Genomic DNA, 21,568 nt, shown 5'->3' on the forward strand with positions numbered 1-21,568 from the left:
TTATCATGATTTGAAATAAGTTTTCATGACTTTGTTTATTTTTGATAAAATATTAATAATACAAAATTAACATAAAATTACTTTAAAACTTAAGCGCTTTGTAATATTCTTCTTTTCTTTGATTTTACGTTGTTTTTTTTTTCCTTCAGTGCAGGTATGTTCACATTTAATTATTATGTGTAAAACGTTTTCATATATGTAATTATTTTGGTCTTAAGCCTTATATGCAGAATGCAGACTGCCATTCAAAATTCTCCCTGAAATTTAGTCGAGCAGACATTTTTTTAAGAATTAAAAAAGATTAACAAAATCTTAGAAAAAAAAATGTGTGCTAAAATATAACGCGATCTGCGTAGCAGTGGTGCCGCATGCTATTTTATATGTTTAACAATTTGCGAAAAAATATAAAAAACTCGAAAAAATCATAGGCTTTGATGAAAATTGCTATTTTTTAAAAAGTATAAAATAAGACAGTTATTTTATACTTTTTGAAAAAATAACAATTTATCTTTCTTTGGCAATTTCAAGTATTAAGGACAGTAATTAAGTATTCTTCATAACATAAATTTTTTTATGGGAGATATAGAATCAAAGAGAGATATTAGAAGAAGAACTTTGAAAATTACAACATATCAATTGTACCATTTCAACCAAATACGTTCATCCGTTTAAACTGTGGCTCAGTGTTAAGACATAAATTCCCAGTTCAATGGACGCATAGTATAGATGGTGGTTTTTCGTTAAAAACCCGGTTTTCGTTTTTTTTTTCTTCGTCCGGTTATACATACCTGTTGGTTTTAAACCTAAAAAAATCGGGTTTTAGATAAACTTTTGAAAAAGTTGTCAAGCAAAGCAAGAAATAAGCATTAAGTTATGGGTTGGGGTCATAATCCCGAAAATCCAAAATCCCGAAAACCCAGAATCCCGAAAATTCAGAATCCCGAAAACCCAGAATCCCGAAAATCCAAAATCCCAAATTTTTCATTTTATATAATTTTTCGGGATTTTTTAGTTTCGAAAAATAGTAATAACAGTAAATAAAGTAAACACGTAAAAAACAATATAACTGCGTATAATTCCGTGAACATGATTTCAAATTCTAATTGTGCTTTCAGCAGTGTTGTGTTGTGATTAAGTTAAGTGGAAAAAAATCGTTAAACTAAAATCAATCCAATTGTGAGTTTTAATAATATTAAAATTGTGAGTTTTAATAATATTTTAAAACTCACAATTGTATTAATTTTAGTTCAACGATTGAAAGCACAATAAGAATTTGAAATCATGTTAAAAGAGATATTAAAGGAATTATAAAGTTAAATTACTTAAATATTATTTAAGTTATAATTGTATGTTTAAATTGTTACCCAATTTGTGTTTGATTTTATGTTTCAATTAAAGTTTCAGTGAACAGACAATTTTGAAGAGTTTTTTTTATTTTTTCTGTTTTATTTTCGGGATTTTGGCTTTTCCGTCTCCATTAATATGTTTATATTATACCCATTTTTTTTTTTTTTTGCAAAAATACAAATAAAAACTGTGTTTGAAAATAATATCAATTAATTTTTGTGTTTAATTTAGAATATTTTTTAACAGCCATTTAAACTTCTTATCCATTTAAACCTTCAGGATATACTTTTGTTCTTTTGTGAGGTGGTGACTAATTACGCGATATAATGTTATCAAAAAATAAATTGCTGCTAAGAGTTAAGTTACTGCTCACATACATTTTTAAATGTTTTAATTATTTTTACGATTAGGGTTGCCGGCCAGCTACTCAGTTCAAATTTTATTCTGTTTAATTAATTTGTTTTACCGAGTAATTTTTTTCGAGATCACAAAACTCCTTAATACTTTGACACCGTAACTAACAGGAGAACGAAGTGTATGCTGAACTAGCCAAAAATGGTCAGTCAGTAACTTGAACTGAATTTAAACACTGGATTGATTGATTTTTCTATGAAAATAATAAAATATTGATCTAAGCTGAGCTGCGATCAACTGTAACCTTTTGTGTCTGTGCCTTTTTCGATGAATTTGGTGATATTGCAAACTAAAAGCATCATAAAATACAGAATGCTGCTTTATGTAGGAACCCCAAATCTAATTGTCCACTCAATTGACACAATCTTTGCTGTTAATAGGTCTTAAATTGCAAAAAAATTTTTGCCATTGCCATATGTTTTTTTTTTTTGTCTCAACCCACCTCCCCCAACATATGTTTATTATTTTCTGGCGCATTGTTATTTTGGCAAATGTTATTTTATCTTGATTGACAATTTCGACATACCTCTAGTTTATACCATATCTAAAATTCTTTTTGTATTTCCCTGACAACATATAGGTACCCCCAGACAGAACACAACACACAAATTTAACATTTTTGTATTTTATATTAAATCCCTGTCTGCCAACTTTCTTATCAACTCTCGAGGCATTTGTAACACAAGACAGCCGATTCTCATTGAGAATGAGTGTGATTTAAAGAAATCACTGCGTTTTTGAGTGTTTTTTTTGGTTGAAAATAAAGAACCAACAAATATATCTATTCCTTTTACTTATTTATTGTTTAATCACGACAAAAATTAAAAGTAGTAATTTGTAACAACGTGCCTTCGCTTAATTAAAAGTTTGTACACAAGCAACTTAGCAAGTTTCCAGTAAATCAAGTGTTTTGTCTGAAAATATTAAAGAAAATAAAATTCAAAAGACCAGTGAAATAAAATTGTGAAAACATAGTAGCTAGTTTATAATCTTATCGTTAAGAGGAAAGACTCACGGACACACAAAGGAAAGTGTTGCACGCTGATAAGAACTATATAATTTTTAATGAAAAAAAATAATCCCTTAAGAGCCGCCGAGTAATAAAAAACTAACTATATCTTGAGTGCATATTATAAGAATGAATTTATCTGTTTGACATGAGAGGAGAAAATATAAATTAAAATATGCAGTATCTAAATATTCATCTGCCTGACGTACGTGCAATGGTGCAATGCACAACCCATTTCTTTACAATGCGGGTCACTTGGTTAGATGATTTTAATAAAGGTTTTTTTTTAAAAAATGTCCCGAATAATTAAAGAAAATTAAGATTTAATTTTGTCCTATCTGCAATTTTTTTCAAGTGCCTAACTACTTAAAAGTTTATATGTACACTTCGCGTCACTTGAATAGAAACAACAATTTTTCTTTAGAAAATAGCGATTGGCGCTTCAGTGAGGTAACTTAGTAGATTTTTGGTTTTGCATTTTCAAAGAGAAAATTTTAACAAACAATGTTGTAAAAACAAAAAACCCAAAACAGAAACCGTGTGGCTACTAGTTGCGTTTTTTTGCATTACTTCACAAAAAATAGTTTTATTTTTGCGTCACTTGAATAGAAACAAGCTCTTAAATTATATAAAAATGATGAAAAATCATGGACAACACTAATTTTAGTAAAGCAGTATTAAAATTTGACATTATTTGCACATTATAACCAATTATGGGCTACGAGCTACCACTAGACATCACAGAAAATGCTTAAATAGCAGCTAGCATTGAAAATGCACTTGCACTATGCAAAATCGCGAAAGATATTGGAAAATTTGCCAAATTTGTATGAGAATACTTTTAAAATATCGTAAACTAGTGATTGAATAAAAAAAATAAGACAGGCGAGACCCAAATCAAGAGCAGAGAAAAAAATAATTTAAAAACTAGCAGCAATTTCCTTCACTTTGCCGCTAAAATCGGTCAAAAACGTGGTGTTAGTGCGATGGTAATGTGTTGGTTTGTTCCATCATGGAAGTTATAAAAGGTGCACAACATTTAAAAAGCCTCAAAATGTAAAATAACAACATTTTAAGTTCTACTAAGATTACAAAAAAGTTAACTATTTAATAGTTGCATTCGAACTGAAAAGAAGTGAGGTAAAGAGTAGTTTTTTAAAGGAAAACATACCAACTCAGATGGACCACGTTAATATTAGTCCTATTTTATTGGTTTATGAAAGAATAACGCCACCAAACTGCACTAAAATGTGTTATAGTAATACGCTTTGTTTTTATGATGTGCAATAGCAAAATTGAAGCTTCACGCTTCGAAAAAAGATGCAAACTTTTACAAAGAAATAATGGAAGAAGCTCTTGGGAAGTTTAGGAACGTGGAAAAACAACCCTCTTAGAGATTGCACAAGGATAGTTCCAGAAAAAACAAAGCAAAAGAAACAAAACAGATGAATTCCGGACGAAAACGAAAGTTTATTTCACTTATTCAATACTTAAATTGTAGAAAATGTCATTTTCTTAATTTCAAAGAAGTTACCAAACACTTTTATCACTTTCTCCAATTAGGTCCACGATTGTGTACAGTACAAGTGCATTTTCAATATTAAATTCTATTTATGCATTTTCTGTGGTGCCTAATGGTAGCTCGTAGCCTACAATTGGATATAATGTGCAAATAATGTCAAAGTTTAAAACTGCTTTACTAAAATTAGTGTTGTCCATGATTTTTCATCATTTTTATCTAATTTAAGAGCTTGTTTCTATTCAAGTGACGCAAAAATAAAACTGTTTTTTGTGAAGTAATGCGAAAAAACGCAACTAGGAGCCATACGGTTTCTGTTTTGGGTTTTTTGTTTTTACAACATTGTTTGTTAAAATTTTCTCTTTGAAAATGCAAAACCAAAAATCTACTAAGTTACCTCACCGAAGCGCCCATCGCTATTTTCTAAAGAAAAATTGTTGTTTCTATTCAAGTGACGCGTAGTGTACGTATTTCAAAATACTTATTTAAAAACATGTGATAAAATAGTTATCAACATTTTAGTATCGTTCGATATATCACAAGTGATGTGCACCAGAAGCCTTACTATGAAGTGAAATATTTGAAAACAAAAAAGAAAATAAATGATCAATCCTTATTACTGTATGATTGTAGTTAATGGTTATACCACTTTTACCAGTTTTATCAGAATTTTTGAGGTGCTTCTTTTAAATAGTTTTTTTTTCTCTAATTTTATAGGCTATTGATAATGTCTTAAAAAACAGCAATAAGAAACCAAAAAGATCACGAGTTTTTATTGCAGGAATCGTTCAATGGGTTCTTAAATAAGATAAAACCGCGGAGTGCTATTAAATGAGAGTGTGAAAACTGATGAAAGAGAGAGATAGAAAAGGATGTCCCTTATTGGTTTTTTCAATATGTCTCGTAAACATAGCAAAATTTTGGTATATTGCATTTAAAACTTTTTATAGACAACTAAATTTACTATCAGAATTCAGAATAATGTTTTTTTTTAATAATTGAAAAAGAAAAAAATTCCATACCAAAACATTCGAAACAAACATAAAAAAAATTATTTTTTTTTTAGTTTTTTTTTGCTTTATTGGTTGTAACTTTTTTTTTTTGCGCTGAAATAGGCATAAGCATTGTTCTAAATAAAAAAAAGAAAAATTTTCTAAGTATTTCTTCTTCATTGAGCGACAATAAAAAAAAAAAAAACAAAATTTGTATTTATAAATGTTTGCAAAACTTTGAAAGTAGTTTTTTTTGATCAAATGATTCTGTATAAATAAATCGATTAAGTCGGTTATGAGAAAGTAAGAAATCAAGAAAACAGTTCTATGGCAGGTTCTTTTCTTAGTGCTTTAAAGCTACCTTATGTCATATTTCAAAAACATTGATATTCGATTGCCATTTTTCGCGATTACTTTTAATAGATCGCTCGCATGGATTTTTTTTCAATGCAATTGTTTTCTATTACAAATTAACAAAAAAATATATTTGTTGCAAATAAAAAAAAATTGCATTTCAAAAAATATTTATTGCAACTGAAAAAAATTGCATTACAAAAAAAAAAATAATTGCAACCTAAAAATATTGCCATTAAAAAAAAACATTTATTGCAACTAAAAATATTTTCCTTTAAAAAAAATTTATTGCATCTCTAATCTATAACTATAACATTGAACCTAATGTAAGGCCAAAAATTCAAAATTGTAAAAAATTGGACGAATATAAAAAAAATATTTAATGCACTGAATTTGCATTGAATTTTTTTTTGTCTATGCAGAAATTTTTTTATTTGCAATAATGCAAAATTTTTGTACTTCCAATAAAAATTTGTTTTCAATGCAAATATTTTTGAGTTGTAATAACATTTTTTTAATGCAAAATATTTTTATTATATTTTTAGTATATCTATTAATTATTTTTGAATGCAATTTTTTTTATGCAGCACCTAAATATTTTTTTTTAATTTCGAATGCATTTTTTTGAATTGATATTTTTACAAATCTGATTGATAGTTATTTTTTTTCTGCAACTATGCTGTTTCAAAGTAGGTAAACAGCAAAAAAATACACTTTTCGACTAATTTCATCAAAATTGACAGTTTATGATCTATAAAAGAAATGTCCTATACAATTTCGAGTCGTGACCTATTAAGCTTCTCCTCATCCAAAAATATACATATATATAAAAAAACAAATTGAGATTTAAGAAAACTTCTAATCCAGCGAGCTGCAATGTATTTCTAACAAAATGTATGCATTTCTTTTGCAAATAATAATTTTGATGCATCAACAGTAGTTGTGTAGATTTTATTATTTGTTTATTTTTTTTTTTTTTTGTTTCTGTTTTGTTTTTGGCACGGGGCGTTGAGTGGATGTTCTATTTTTATTTCAATTTCATCGACTAGGCAAAAATACATAGATAGACGTCATGTACAATTCATAGATGCATAGTGTCCCGATGTTAATTTACGGTATCGCATGCATTGCAATGCATCTCAATCACCGATGCAACTAGGTACGCTGAAATTGTGATTTCCGAATTGAATTACAACTGATAGTGGGTGTAATATACAATCATAAAATATGAGTAGGATGATATTGTATACATTTATATGGAATATATTTAAGCTAAAACAACGAAAATAAAAAAAAAAAGAAAACTTTTATGGTTGTAGATTTCGAAAGCTAGAAGTGATGAAAACGGGGGATGCTTGATTTTAAATGGGATGCATTTTTAATTTAATTATATTTCTTTCATTTTTATTTGATTGAATTTTACTAAATGCAAGCATATATTTTGGTTTTCGAGTGTTTGGCATATTTTCAAATTTTTTCAATACTCTTGAATTTTTATTATAAAAAGACACCTGTGCTAATTAGGCACGTTTGAGCATTAAGCGAACAAATTAAATAAAAACACATCCTTTTCCAACTTTTCAGTTATTAACCATTCATTTTTGAACGGGACAAAACGAGATGGAAATACCTTGCAATGAAAAATGTATAGCAAATAATAAAATGTAAAATTGGATAGCATTGGGATCATGTCAATTTGATCAATATCTTAAGTTCTTATTTTCTAACTGGGTAATAAATATTTTGAGTACCAAAAAGCTTATTGAAATATCTCGAAAACGTAGTTCTGAAATATTAAAATTCTTCATACACCAGGGCATTTAGACTTTGGCCCGTACAAATACACAACATTTTTAACTGGTGGACATTTTTGCCAACAATACCCTTACTCATATACCCAAAGTCCCAACGAATCCCATTTGGGGTTTGGCCACTGCATTTTAGGTTGAGCTACATCTTTTAAAATAATTGTTCTTGAGAGGTCATTTAAATGCCAAAACAAGCTTATTTGTATGCTGAAACTAACCGAATTTATACGACTATTGCAAGTGAAAAAAAGTCCTTTTAATGTAGCAACTATTTTCAGTGCAACAGGTACATATTTTCAGAACACCCATTTCCGATGATGGGTACAGGGATAAAATTCGACATGAATGATTCACTTGCAATGAGAACCAAGAACTAAAAGATTACTTAGAAATATTTTGGGGAAAGGGTGTTCTTTTTAAGGGAAAAAAAAGTTGTGCAGCTAAAACATCCTGTATAAAAAATAATGATAGATTTAAAAAAAAAATGTTAAAATATTCGATGTTCATTAGCACCAAGAAATAAAAAAAGACCATAAACATATCAAAGGTGAAAGGGTGTTTTTTTTACTTACGATATAGGTACTATATATCAAGTTATGCATTCGTACAACAAAAAAAAGAGATAACATTTTTCCATGACATTACGATGGTAGATGCTGCAAATTAATTAACAGTTCCATGTTTTGTAAAAACTCAATTTCAACACCCTGAACAAAATTCGATGGTGTGGCACTGGTTTATTATTTTGAAAACTTGTCGTGTTATTGCAGTTTTCAAAAATGTATAAAAATTTCCAAAGTTGAAGTTAGAACTGAAGATATTACAATTTAAAAGCAACAAAACATGGCTTTTCAGAGAAAAATAACAAAGAAAAATAAACACATTTTCCCGACTGTTGTTTGTTTATTTCTTTTTGAACAAAAGCCTCTATTTTTGTTTGTTATTTTGCTCTGAAAACGTCTGTTTTTTTGCATTCAAGTTGTAATATCTTTCGTTCTAATTTCAACTTTGGAAATTTTTATACATTTTTGAAAACTGGAATAACACGACAAGTTTTCAAAATAATAAACCAGTGCCACACCATCGAATTTTTTTCAGGGTGTTGAAATTGAGTTTTTACAAAACATGGAACTGTTAATTAATTTGCAGCAAAATGGCGTATGAAATAAAAAATATTTTGATTAATTAATTATTTCTTATTATTAGGCAATGTTTTAGTGAAAGAATTGTAAAAAACAAAAATTAATTATGAGCGGAGGAAGCAAAATATTGTTGCAAAGTCGGAATTTTTCGAAATTTCACAAAAACTGCAATAAATGGAAAACCGTAAGGATTTGGGATGAACAAGTTACCAAATTCTGAGAGCTCTAAAGTTGGCCTATCAGCATATTTCGTTTGATCCATTACTTTTGGGACACCCTGTATAAAAAGTCTTAACAATCAATTTAAGCAACTTTAACTCTAAGAGCAAGTTCGTGCGACCCAGTCTTGTATTTTATTTCCTACTAAACTGAATCTATATTGGATTTTAAGGGCGATGTCTATTAGTATCCTGGGAACCAATTACCCTTAAAGACCTCTCAATACTAATAGATATCACTCTTAAATCAAATATAAATTCAATTTAATAGAAAAAATCATCCATTCAAAAATAAGAAGCGAAAGATTTCTTTGAAATAAAATCAAAACCCTATCGAAAATGCCAAAACTGGTCCTGACTCAAAAATGTAAAAAATTTAGTTACGTAAATTTTATTTAAACACTTATGTGACCAAAAAACGTTTGAACAAATTATTAATAAAATTTGCGTTTTCTAAAACCTCACCTTAAATGTTTGAACCTTAAAATAAAACAATAATCTTTTTTTTTTTCATTTCATTAGGTTTCATTTATTTTTAACTTTTCATTAAAAAAATAGGTTTCAATATAATTTTGTGTGATTTGTTGGAATATAATTAAATTAATATTCACCTCTCTTTTGCTTATAATTTAAAAAAAAAAAAACACACAAAATACTCTGTAAATAATTTACATTCAACATCTGTTAAATATTAAAAATTTTATTTCGCTATTTTAGCGAAATGACTCTCATAGTCGTGAGAATGATCATTACATGTATTTAAGCTTTATTTTGTGGTTAAACTAATAATAAATTAATACATTGCTAATAGGAACCCTATAACTAATTAGTTGTAAAATTTTAAAGAGAATTTAGTAGGATTTTAGAACTACTTGCTAGGAAATTGTCGTGACATTTTTCTTTTCTTTTTTATCTTCATTTTAATTTGCATAATATTTACATTTACTGGTTCTTATTTTTGAATTTTTTAATTTGTTATGGGGTCAAATTTTTATGTAGTCCAACCAACGATTACTGCTTTTTTTCGATTACTATAATTAAATGAGTCTGTAAAAATTGGAGTCGTTAAGTCTTTTTGTTACTTTTATTTAATGCAAGACTTAATGCGATGACTTTAAACCGAAATATATTGATTAGTAATGACAATTACAAAGAACATAGATAAAACTTAAAACACTCATCTAAGGAGGGTCTTTCTTTTATTTTGATAAAGACTGTGAATTATATCAGCTTCGATAGATTGTTCGAGATATAAGTTTAACCTAAACTTTTAGTTGACCATGACAATGAAGATGCTTTAAATTTTTTCGGTTGCATTATTTATTTCTTTTCAAATAATTTGCGGTTATAAATCATCAAGAAACTTCCTTGGTTAAATAATAAATTTATTCACTCAGTCAAACATTTAAATATCTATATAATATGCAAAAGAAATAAAAGTGAAAAGTGTTTAACATTTGAATATCTAATCGTTAGAATCAACGCATAAATTTCTATAATTTTAATTAAAACGCATTTAACGAGCTTATTAAGTGGGTTATTATAACATTTTAACATCTTGTTTGCCGAATAAATATTGAGTTAAAAACTTTTTAAGTGTTGACTAAAAAATCGTTATAGAAAACTATTTTTGACAATCAATTCATTGTTTTGGACTTTGCCATCAGAATGCGCAGGAGACCGATCGGTAAGACTTGGTTTTTATTTGTTTTTTTTTAATACATTTTTATGCTTGCTTTTTTTTATTTTTCTTATTTTTTGTTCATTTAAACTTATTTTATCATTTTCATAGGCTTTTATTTTTTGTTGGCTTTCATTTTATATTTTACTTAATAATTATTTATATTTTGTCAATATGAGAATATTTATGCCTCTTTGGTTTAATTGGGTATTTCTATCGTTACGAGTGTGATATATTTATTCATACATTATTTTAAATTAAGAATGAATATTGAATAATGCAAATAATCCATAATGACCTTTGTGTTTTAAAACATTGATACTTGATTTAGCTTAAGTATCAATTTTAGTTGCGTTACGGGTGGGAAATAGAAGAAATTAATGAAAGGTAAAATAATGTAAGGGGTCTATTTCAAATTATTGAATTGGACATTGATCTTCAATATTACATTTAAAATGACAAAACTGCTGTGCAGCAAACTTTTTTTTTTTAAATGTTACGTGTGTGACAAAAAGTTATTTTTTTTTTATATATGAATTTTTGATCATATATGGTTGAACTTTAAAGTTTTATGTATTATTTGGGCTTTAATGATCTATAGTTTTGAATGAAACACTAGTTCATCTTTTTGTTACCCCACGTTTCGCCAGTTTCTTTCCAGCTTCCTCCTTTTCCTGCATGAAAAGACTATAAGAAAGCAGATAATAACACTGTGTTACCTACAAAATAAAAATCATGTTAATTACTTTGGAAGTGACCTAGCAGAGGTTGCAGGTGTTACTGAGTACATCATATTTCGGCACTTGAAATTTTTCATAGACCCTCAAAATTTGAAGTTATCGTCAAAAAAAAAAAAAAAACGGGAACGGGTCGTTATTCTGCATTCCAAAATTCTGTATGACCAAAATTCTGTATCTGAAGAAAAAATTCTGTAAGAACATAATTCTGTATTCCATTATTCTGCTTTTCTATTATTCTGTATTTCAAAATTCTGTAAATCCAAAATTCTGTTTTTCAAAATTCTGCAAATCCAATATTCTGCTTTTAAAATTCTGTAATTCTATCTCTTTACATTAAAACATGTCCCTCAAGTAAGCAGAGCAAGTACCCCAAAATTATATCAAGTGCTCCCTACTTTTGGAAAAACTTAATGTTCTGCTAACTCGATTTAAAGTTAGCAGAGCAATTACCAGAAAATGCTTTAAACTGTTAGTAAAAAATTCGGGTTTGGTATAATATTTAGGTGATAAACAAAAATTCAAAAAAAAATTTTTTTTACAAAAATAATTTTTTTTCGAAAAAAAAAAATTTTTTTTAAATTATCTTGAATAATTAAGTGCTTAACTAATTTGAGTTAAATTTTTGAAAAAAATTTCCGACATTTTCCATTAAAAAAAAAATATTTTCATTTTCCATACAAATTCATGTTCTACTAACTTGAATTTGTTTTTTTTTTTTTTTCAAAAAATTACACTTTTTCGAAAAAATTGGACATAAATAATTGAATGTTCGACTAATTTGAATTAAGTGCTCCATTTTCCGAGATTTTCATGTTCTGCTGGCTTTTTCGTGTTCTGCTGGCTTGAATTTCATTTTTCTCAAAAAATAATTTGAGTTAAGTACCCTATTTTCCGAAAAATTTTCCGAGATTTTTCATTAAAAAAAAATATTTTCATTTTCCATGTTTTTTTTTAATTTGATCTTTCTTCGTTATTAAACATAAAACCATTGACACACAATTAATCCTTTCCTTTATTAGGTTTTAATGATTTAATATTTTCCATTTTTCTGAATTAATTTTATATCACGATTAACTCATAACACTTAACTTAAGCTGTCGAAATCAAACTGCTTCAAGGTTCTGCATAGAAAATATAAAAAATCTGTAATTCACTTTTTTAATTATCAAAACAATTTTTCTGTTATCATTTACAGAACTTTGGAGTACAGAATTTTGGAATACAGAATTTTGAAATCCAGAATTTTGTGTTTACAGAATTTTAGAATACAGAATTATGAATTTACAGAATTTTGAATTTACATAATTTTAAAATACAGAATCTTGGAATACAAAATTTTGGAATCCGAATTTTGGCCCATATAGAATTTCGACCCCAACCCAAAAAAAACATTTTTCAATGTTTTCACATTTCAACGATTTTTTACTCAGTCATTTTTCGGTTAATTTTTCTTTCTCGAGTAAAAAAATCATACCTAAGTGATTTCGATGAATAAAAACTAATTTGATGCAGCATAAATAGAACAATAAAAATGTTTACATATAAAACAAAATTTTCAAAACACAAAATGTAACTTAAAACAGTCTCCGAATTCTAAAAAAACGGGGAAAAAATGGGGTTGGGTTCGATATCCCGCTTTTTATATTCCCGTTTTTTAAAATCCCACTTTTAAAATCCCGTTTTTCATTATTCCGCTTTTTATAATCCCGCTTTTTAAAATCCCGATTTTTATAATCCCGTTTTTTATTATCCCGATTTTGCAAGCAAAACTAGTTGTTTTATTTTAAAAAATCGCGCAATTTTTTAAAATAAAACAACTAGTTTTGCTTGCAAAATCGGGATACCAAAACAAATTGAAAAATGAGCGATTGTTTTGAACGCATTTAATTAAAACCTTTAACAAAAAATATAATATATAAAAAAAATAAGAAAAAGTAAGGAATGTGATACTAAAAAGAAATCAATTAACAAACTAATATTTACTTTAAAGTTTCAGAAAAACAATCAAATCGTGATAATCTCATAGATTAATAATAAAATAAAATGATCACAAGACCTTAAATTAAGTACACACTACATAATCAAAAGAAATTTCATTTAAATATATTTCAACTTATATTTGGATTTCAACAATTTTGATATTTATTTATTTCCTATTAGGGTCAATGTGGGTAAATGTAAACAATTTCATGTCTTTTTTTTCTTTCGACTTTAGATTTTTTTATGTTTTCACGGAACAACTTGAATGGTATCTTCAAATGCAAATATGAAATGATGGCAATTCTTCTTTATAAATATAAACAAATATTTCCCAAATTGTTTACATTACTGTCAAATATGGCATGTTTACAAATACCCCACCATGTTTGTGTTTTTTTGCAAATTCGGGGTAAATGTAAACGGTGGTATAAAATTTAGAATTTCCTCTTTATCATATGGATAACAACTTGAAAAACGTTCAAGAAGGTATTTGACAAAAACTTTTTCAAATTCCAATAAAAGTTTTTGTTTTCTTCCTTTGATTCTTTATATAGGCGCCCAATATGCATCCTGAGCAGCTCTGAACGTAATATTTTTTGTTTTTTTACGTCAAAGGCCGATTTTGCAACATCATCCACTGAAAATGATGGTGTTGGCTACTTTAAAATGTGACTCCGCGGCACTTTAGCAGTAGTAATTGACTTAAAATATGTTATTTTTATTAAAACCAATAATTTCACCAAAAATGTATGTTTATATTTACCCCCAGAATACGTTGTTTACATTTACCCATTATGAAAAATATTCTGGGGTAAATGTAAACACATGCAAATCGACATAAATGTCCTGTATTTTAAAATTTGCTTGTATCACATAGAATCTACATCAAAATTAAAAACAAAAAAATATTTGCAAATTATACTGACTTTATTGAATCTGCAAAAATATTTAATTTTTCTGAAAGACTAACGACTTGTTTGGCACTTTAAAAAATTATCTTTCACGGAAAATACGCTCGTCGAATGAATTCTCTCTTGACAGCAATGAGCTTGACGTATAAGTTAAAAGATACATGCGTCCGCGATTTGTACTTATGTATGCATCAAATAGATTTAACTGAAGCTTGTTATGAGCCATGTTTTCATTTACCCCTGTTTACATTTACCCACATTGACCCTAAGTTTTTTCTTTGTGAATTAAGCATTTATTTTGTAAAATTCAGAAAACGAGATTTAAAAAAGCGGTATTTTAGTAAACGGGATGTTGAAACTTTTTTTTCGGGATTTTCGAAAAACGGGATTTTAAAAAGCGGGATTCCGATACGCTCCCGAAAAAATGTTGTACTTTGAGATTCAGTCTATAAAATCTACACCCAATTTCTTGCTTGAGCAAAAACATCTGAAATTGAACAAAAAATGACCGAGTAAAAAATCGTTGAAATGTGGAAACATTGAAAAATGGTTTTTTTTGACGATAACTTGAAATTTTGAATTTTGGAAAATTTCAAGTGCCGAAATATGATGTACTCATTAATACCTACAAACTCTGCTAGGTCACTTCCAAAGTAATTAACATGATTTTTATTTTGTAACACAGTGTAAATTTTGTGCCCTATTTCCAAAAATTCTATTTTAAAACCAAGTTCTTCGTGTTTTTAAGAATCGAATTATTATTTTAAAGTTATATAACGGTTATAACTTAATATTTCTTTGACAGCCTTCCTTGTTAATTAGTGCATAATTCCAATGATAAAATTAAACAAATACAATTTGAAAAAATAAAAATAATATACATCAAGAGTAATTAAAAGTAAAATGCTTAGGTAAATACCCCTTTGTCTTTTCTATATTTTAGTTTCCATTCGCTTTCCTTCTCTCTTAATTAAAAACATTAATTTTTTTCAAACAGGACAAATATTTTTTGCTGTATAAGAAATCAGAGACTGTTCGTCGTCAATATCATAATTTGTTTGTGTCTTGTTTAAAGGGTAGGTAACTCTGCTATTCAAACAAGCAATCAATTTTTAATTTCTTTTCAAATTTCCTCCTGACATAGCAATTATTACTGTAAACAAAACGAGACAATATTTTCACTTATATTCATTCATCCACAATCCCCATCAGACCAAAGTTCTATGAGAATAAACACCTTTGTCGATAAAATTCAATATGACTGATTAGGAAATGACACCATCATAAAAAGTGTCTAATGTAATAATAATAATAAATTGTTAATTGTTTTTTTATGTCTTGGCATCATACACTCTGAGTTATTTAAATGGGTTTAAGTTTTTAAACTAAGTATTTCATTAAAAATGGCAGGACATTCATTTTATATTTTGAGAAACATTATAAAATTATAAGAAACTGAGGAAATGCTGAAATAAATTCTTTGACACTCTCACTTATAAATTCCACCCTTAAAATTTTGAAATTGCTTGCATCAAAATCAAAAAACCACTTTCTGAAATGCCTTTGAAATTGACTGGAGCTAACAGTGCGATATCAGGCAATTGGTTCCGGGAAAATAGCAGAAAAGTAAAAAAAAATGGTATTTCTAAGTTGAAGCACGAGTGTACATGATAAACATAAGCTAAATTCATTCGATTTTCTTAACTGCAAGTTTTTGGATCCCTATCTTACAGCTTCTGAAGTAAACATTCTACCGAAGAATTAAACAAATGTTTAATTTGTTTAATATAGCACCGCTTAATTTACTATAACCTAATATCTGCATTTAAGAAGCTTTGACATAATTGACTGGAAAGTTAAAATGCTCAAGATTGTTTAACTAAAAAAATCATCTAAAGAAAGCTAGAAGAAAGCTAGTATTGTTGACTTGATGAATAGGAAAAAATTTGTGTTAAAATTGGTATCAGTATCAGACAAAAAGCGCCGTTTAAGTTACGAAAACGAAAAATAAAAGCCCCGGTTCTGTTTCACCACTCTTCAATTTTCAGCTTTTCAATTTTAATTTACAAATATTGTTTGACCAAACAAAGATTCGAAAAAAAAAACAATTTAGTTTGAAAAACTCTCCTTTTGGCAAAATTCGCTCGGCAAACACAAATTTGAAAAATTACCATTTTTGGTAACTTAGAAATGAATTCGTTTATTTTGTTGTTTAAACAAAATGATACTGTGCAAATCTTGTCATTTATATTCAAAGCCAAATTACACTAGCCCAAAAAATTAAGGGAACAAAAAAAAAATCGTGATTTTTTTAGTGATATTCGATAGGCTGTATCTCAGCAAAAAATGATCGCATCATAACAAAATAAAAAGCGTGTAAAAGCTCTATTCTTCTAGTTTTATTAAATGTTAAAATATTTTCTTTCTAACGGTAAAATAGCTAAATCGTTGAAACTGTTAAAAAAACAAAAATTTTCCAATTTTTGTTTGTTTTTACTTTTCTCTTAAGAAAGTGGGAAAATTTTTTCTGAAAAAATGATTATTATTTTTAGAAAGGCTATTTATTTGGCTTTAAGATTAATTTTTTTTCAAACTTCTACGATTTTTTTTAACTGCAATATAAGTCATCAAACCAAAAACCATACTTTTGACTTTGACTATCAATATCTCAACAACGGATCACTGTACAGAATATTCAAGGACACATTTAAAAACTTCATTCAATTTTCTACAAAGAAATTAAGTTTTCTTTGTTAAACAAATTGTTTTCTTATTTTTTAGATTAATTTAGAAAAGCTATCAAAATAGTCATTTTTACGGTTTTTTTGTAAAATTTATTTAATTTCTATGGGTGTTAAGATTGAACTAAGCCTTAATTATTGAAGCTTAATATACCTGAAATTAATATGCAAAGTTTCAGACTTATTCATTAAGCAGTTTTTCTGTTGTGAGGGTTTGAATTTTTGAGATGAAGTAAAACACCATATTTCTGCAGGTCTAAATGACTTACTTCTTTGAACTTTTTTATGAGCAAAATCAAATTCTTTTGAGTTTATTTGAACATTTTATTGATAAATATCGTTTAAATTTAAGATAAACCAAGGAAAAACTAAAAGTTTTCAAAAAAAGTTAAATTTTGAAAAAAGTCTTTTTATACCATTTTTTGGATGTTTTTCCTAATTTTGAATTTTTTTTTTTGTTGAATGTTTTTTTTGGCAATTTTTGAAATAACTTTAAAAATCATTAATTAAAAGAAAAATTGTCAAGAGAACAATCAAAATTTTATTGATACGAATTTGAACCCAAACTTTAGAACTTGGTACACTTTAACATCTCAATACTTTTTGTGCCAGCATAATTTCAACATAACAGAACTTGGCTCTTTTTTTAACAGTAATGTTTTTGTTGTGATTTAATTAAAAAGAATAGTTTTGAATCACTTTTAAATAGACGGCGCACAGTGGTACCGGTTTCTAAGAAGGGCGGCCATAGGAGATTATGGTTAGGATAGCAACAAAATATACTTGAATATGTGTGAGAATATATTTTTTTAGCAATAAAAAAGAATAATTCCAATGAAAAACAGTTGATTGATAAAGAAATCTTGTATAAATTTAATAACAAAATGTAAAAAGAAGCCTTGAATCAACATACAAACAAATGATTAGTTATTTTTTTAATTTATTTATAATTTTTTTTTTTTTTTTTCAATTTCAGTCATAATTTTTATGTTACATTTTAGATTTAAAGCTTGCTTAATATCATATATTTTTATAGAAATATGTACAAAAACTTAAGAAAAACATAAAAATTTAAAAAAAGAAAAAATTATTTGAAAAATTTTTAAATATGAGAAATATGGGTAAAATTGAAACAGTGAGTGTGAAAGAGTCAGTCGTAGCCCGTCGCACTTATTCGCAGACAGATTCAGAGAAAATTTATGTATATGAATCATGTATTTATATTGATGACAACATAGTTAAAAGTTTCGTTAAAGTGAGAAGAAAAACAAAAGTATAGAATTTGAACCTGTCTTTTCTAGTCTGTTTTTTATTGAAAATTTTAAATAAAATAGAATTGTAAACTCTTTAAGAGCCGATTTTTCAATCTTCTAATAAACATTAAGTTAACAGTTCGACGAATAAAGTTATTAGGCTCATAAACAATCAGATAACAACATTGATTTTTTCAATAAAGAAAACTCTATTCTACAGAATAACAAAAAAAAAAATGTCAAATTCAAAAATATTCAAAACTAGACGTCATTTTTATTCATATTGTTTTCTGTTTTCTTGTGTTCCCTTGTATTTTTTAAACGTGTTGGTCCTCAAATTTGTGAAAAAAATAGCATCTTTATAATTTATAATACCAAAGAAATCTATTTTATCAATATTTTCTTCAAAACATTTTTGACAACTGGCACAATATTTTTGTTCAGATTATTCCTTGGAATAAATTTTATTTGTCTCTGAAAGAAGCAGATAGTTTTATTCCTCTATTTAATGTTTTATTAAAGGAATAAGCTATATACGACTGTTGAAAAATTGATTTTTTCTCTATCTGGAGAATAAGTACTAACTGACTGTTTAACTGACTATTGAAAAATTGGCCCTAAATAAAGTACATATCTTCAACTTTAAGTTCCATAACAATAAAAAAACTTTAAAAATAATTTTAACCGAAAAATACACTTATAAGTTTAAGTTGATTCGGGACCAAAAACAAAGCTTGTAACCAGACTTTTTTCGACAACTTTTCAAGGTCGATATAAAAAGTTCCGTTATTTTCTCAAAATTTCTGTTACGCCATCTTAAAGAATAGGCTATTTATAACATATATAACGAAAAATGACGTCATTATATTGACATCGATATTTCGGCCTATCGCCTACTACGGAACCACTGTGCGGCGCAGTCAAAATTTTTCAAACATGGGAAGTTTTGGTAATCTTGTAAATACAATAAATCATCATTTCATGTGCAGTGACTATTAAAATAAAGTGCATTTTGGCCATTTTGGTTTCACTATGTTCTTAAACAGTAAAACAACGTTATCTATCTAAATCAATAAAAAAATTGTTAAAAAAAAATGTTCCACATACGCCACAGTGACCGTTTAAGTTTAAATTTGAAAATTGTATACAATTTGCAATTATACTTTGTTTTATTTACTTTTTTTTTTTTAAATGATAACATAGTTACTGTGTTGCTATGACAAACCCCCAAACCAATGCATGGGATATAAGGAATGTTGGACAAAGTTTGTCAGAAAAATATGTATATTATATAAGGATTTTTGTATGATTGTAAAACGAGTTTTTAGTTTGGAGTCATTTTCTTTGAACAGTTGCATCTTCGCACAATATTTTTATACGAACAAAAGTTATTATTAGCAAAAGTGAGCAAAATGGAAACTCTTGTTAAGTTTACCTTTTTTTTAAACACATTGTAATGCGCTTTTACTTTACTTTAAACTATTTTTACCGACTTTCAAAAAGGAGGAGGTATTCAATTCGTCTGTATTTTTTTGTTTTATTTTTTTTTTGTTTGTTACCTCATAACTTTGGACTGAGTGAACCAATTTTGATATTATTTTTTGTATTGGAAAGCTGGTGTCGACAGTGTGGTCCCATTTCAATTTCGTTTAGTTCCATATAAACTATTAGAAAAACTATAAAACCCAGTTTTGTTCCATGGAAGTCGGTTTTGTTTTTTGATAAAAATGATTATTTACAATTAATACAATCAAATAGAATTTCGTGTCCTTAAAAGTTGCGTTTTCCTTTAAAATCGAAAACAATAACTTAAAACGATTTATAAAAGTGTACCTAAACAACAGACCGGTACTGTATGTCTGCATCAAAATCAAAGGTGTTATCTTGTGTTTTATTGAACAAAAATCTTTATTCAAATTTATATATCTTTATTTCGTCAAGTTTAAGTTTTGTCAATATTAATTGATTGTTTGCTTACACATGATGAAGGCACACTCAGCTTAAATAAGTTTTGATGAATGTTTATCTCCAGACAAAATTTGATAATTAGGATGTGTGGGAAGATTGTATGCATTTTGTTGTCTTTTCAATTAAACAAACCAAAAAAAAAAAAGAAGACAAATTATAATTTCACAGCATGAAAGTGTATCTTAATGAATCTACATTTATGCATATTACCTTTTAAACTCGCAAATCCATGTCCATAAGACATGTGTGTGCAATTACTCTCTCTCTCTCTAAATTGAAATAGGGTTATGATTTATGATGAACTTAATAGCAATCACGCGCATTCTAATGATGTGGCATTCATCAGCAGAAATCAACCCCAGAGTCTTGTCTGGCCAATATAATGCATTCTGTTGCTGTTGCTGTTGGTTGTCGTTGTTACTGATATGGATAAAATTGACTCTCTTTTGTACGATTATAATTGGTCTTATCATTTATCAGCAGGGCGAGGTCAGTGCATTTACAAGGACATTGATATCAATTATTGGGTATTTATTTTATTTAGACTCTCGATTGGACGTCTATAAACTTTGTAATATTTTTTGTACGTTTCATAATTCCCGACGAGTATTTGTTGTTAACAAGAATTGATTTTAATGAAGTGATAAGCAACAATGTATTTGAAGGTTTTCATGAGGTAAGCCTTAAAGTAACAGTGGAGATTATGGCGACTGCTGCTAGGAAGCAAAGAGTTTGACGCTAGTAAGGCTATGATTACACGGTCAACGAAATCGGTCAACGCGTTGACTCTCTGATGTCAAGAAAAAATCCATATTCTCTCTGTCATCTCACCACTAAAGTTCACAGTGTAAATGGATAAAACATTGACTATCACACGATTGACACTATTACGTCAATGTTGTCCCAAATTACGTTGACGCGCAGGTGTGTCAACGTGACGTTTACTTATGAGTGTCAATGCATTGACTCGCAAAACTTTGACGATCACACTGTTTGACACAAACCAAAAATTTAAATTTTCCAAAAATATTTTGTAAAAAAAAACGGAGAAAATGAGATTTGAAAAAAGCTCTCATAGAAAAAATAAACGAAAATTTGTTTGACATGGTTGCATTGAAATGTAAATATTTCGAGATATACGCAATGCACTTTTAAGATAAAAGTCTTAAATGAATTCTAAAAAAATTGATGAACGAATATAAATGTAAAATTACTAAAGTTTTGTCGAAAAATTAGAAAAAAAAAAATAAAAAAGTTCTGACATTAGATTTTTAAAAAATCGAAAAAAAAAATCAATATGGTCACCTTCAAACGCTTATAGCATAGGAACGCCGCACCCAATGTTAATGGTTACCGTCTTAAAATGTAGTTTAGAATATACAAATGGTTTTTGGTTTTTTTGTAAAAAAAAATGTTTGCATCCAACATGGATGCCATGGCCATACCAAAAAGTTTTTTTTGTAAAAGAAAAAAAAAAAAAAAACAAAAAGG

The 21,568-nt window shown here is 27.6% G+C and overlaps 1 protein-coding gene across 1 annotated transcript in view; it reads left to right on the forward strand.

Annotated features, from left to right (window-relative positions):
- The first annotated feature begins 10,364 nt into the window (after positions 1-10,364).
- LOC129911220 (solute carrier family 41 member 1) overlaps positions 10,365-21,568 on the forward strand; it is a 96,555-nt gene continuing 85,351 nt past the window's right edge. Inside the window, exon 1 of the mRNA XM_055988946.1 lies at positions 10,365-10,490. Within this exon, the coding sequence (XP_055844921.1) occupies positions 10,472-10,490 (19 nt within the window). The 5' untranslated portion in view covers positions 10,365-10,471. The remainder of the gene's footprint in view (positions 10,491-21,568) is intronic.

Source organism: Episyrphus balteatus, chromosome 2 (assembly GCF_945859705.1).
Source record: "Episyrphus balteatus chromosome 2, idEpiBalt1.1, whole genome shotgun sequence".
In the NCBI taxonomy this organism is placed as follows: domain Eukaryota; kingdom Metazoa; phylum Arthropoda; class Insecta; order Diptera; family Syrphidae; genus Episyrphus; species Episyrphus balteatus.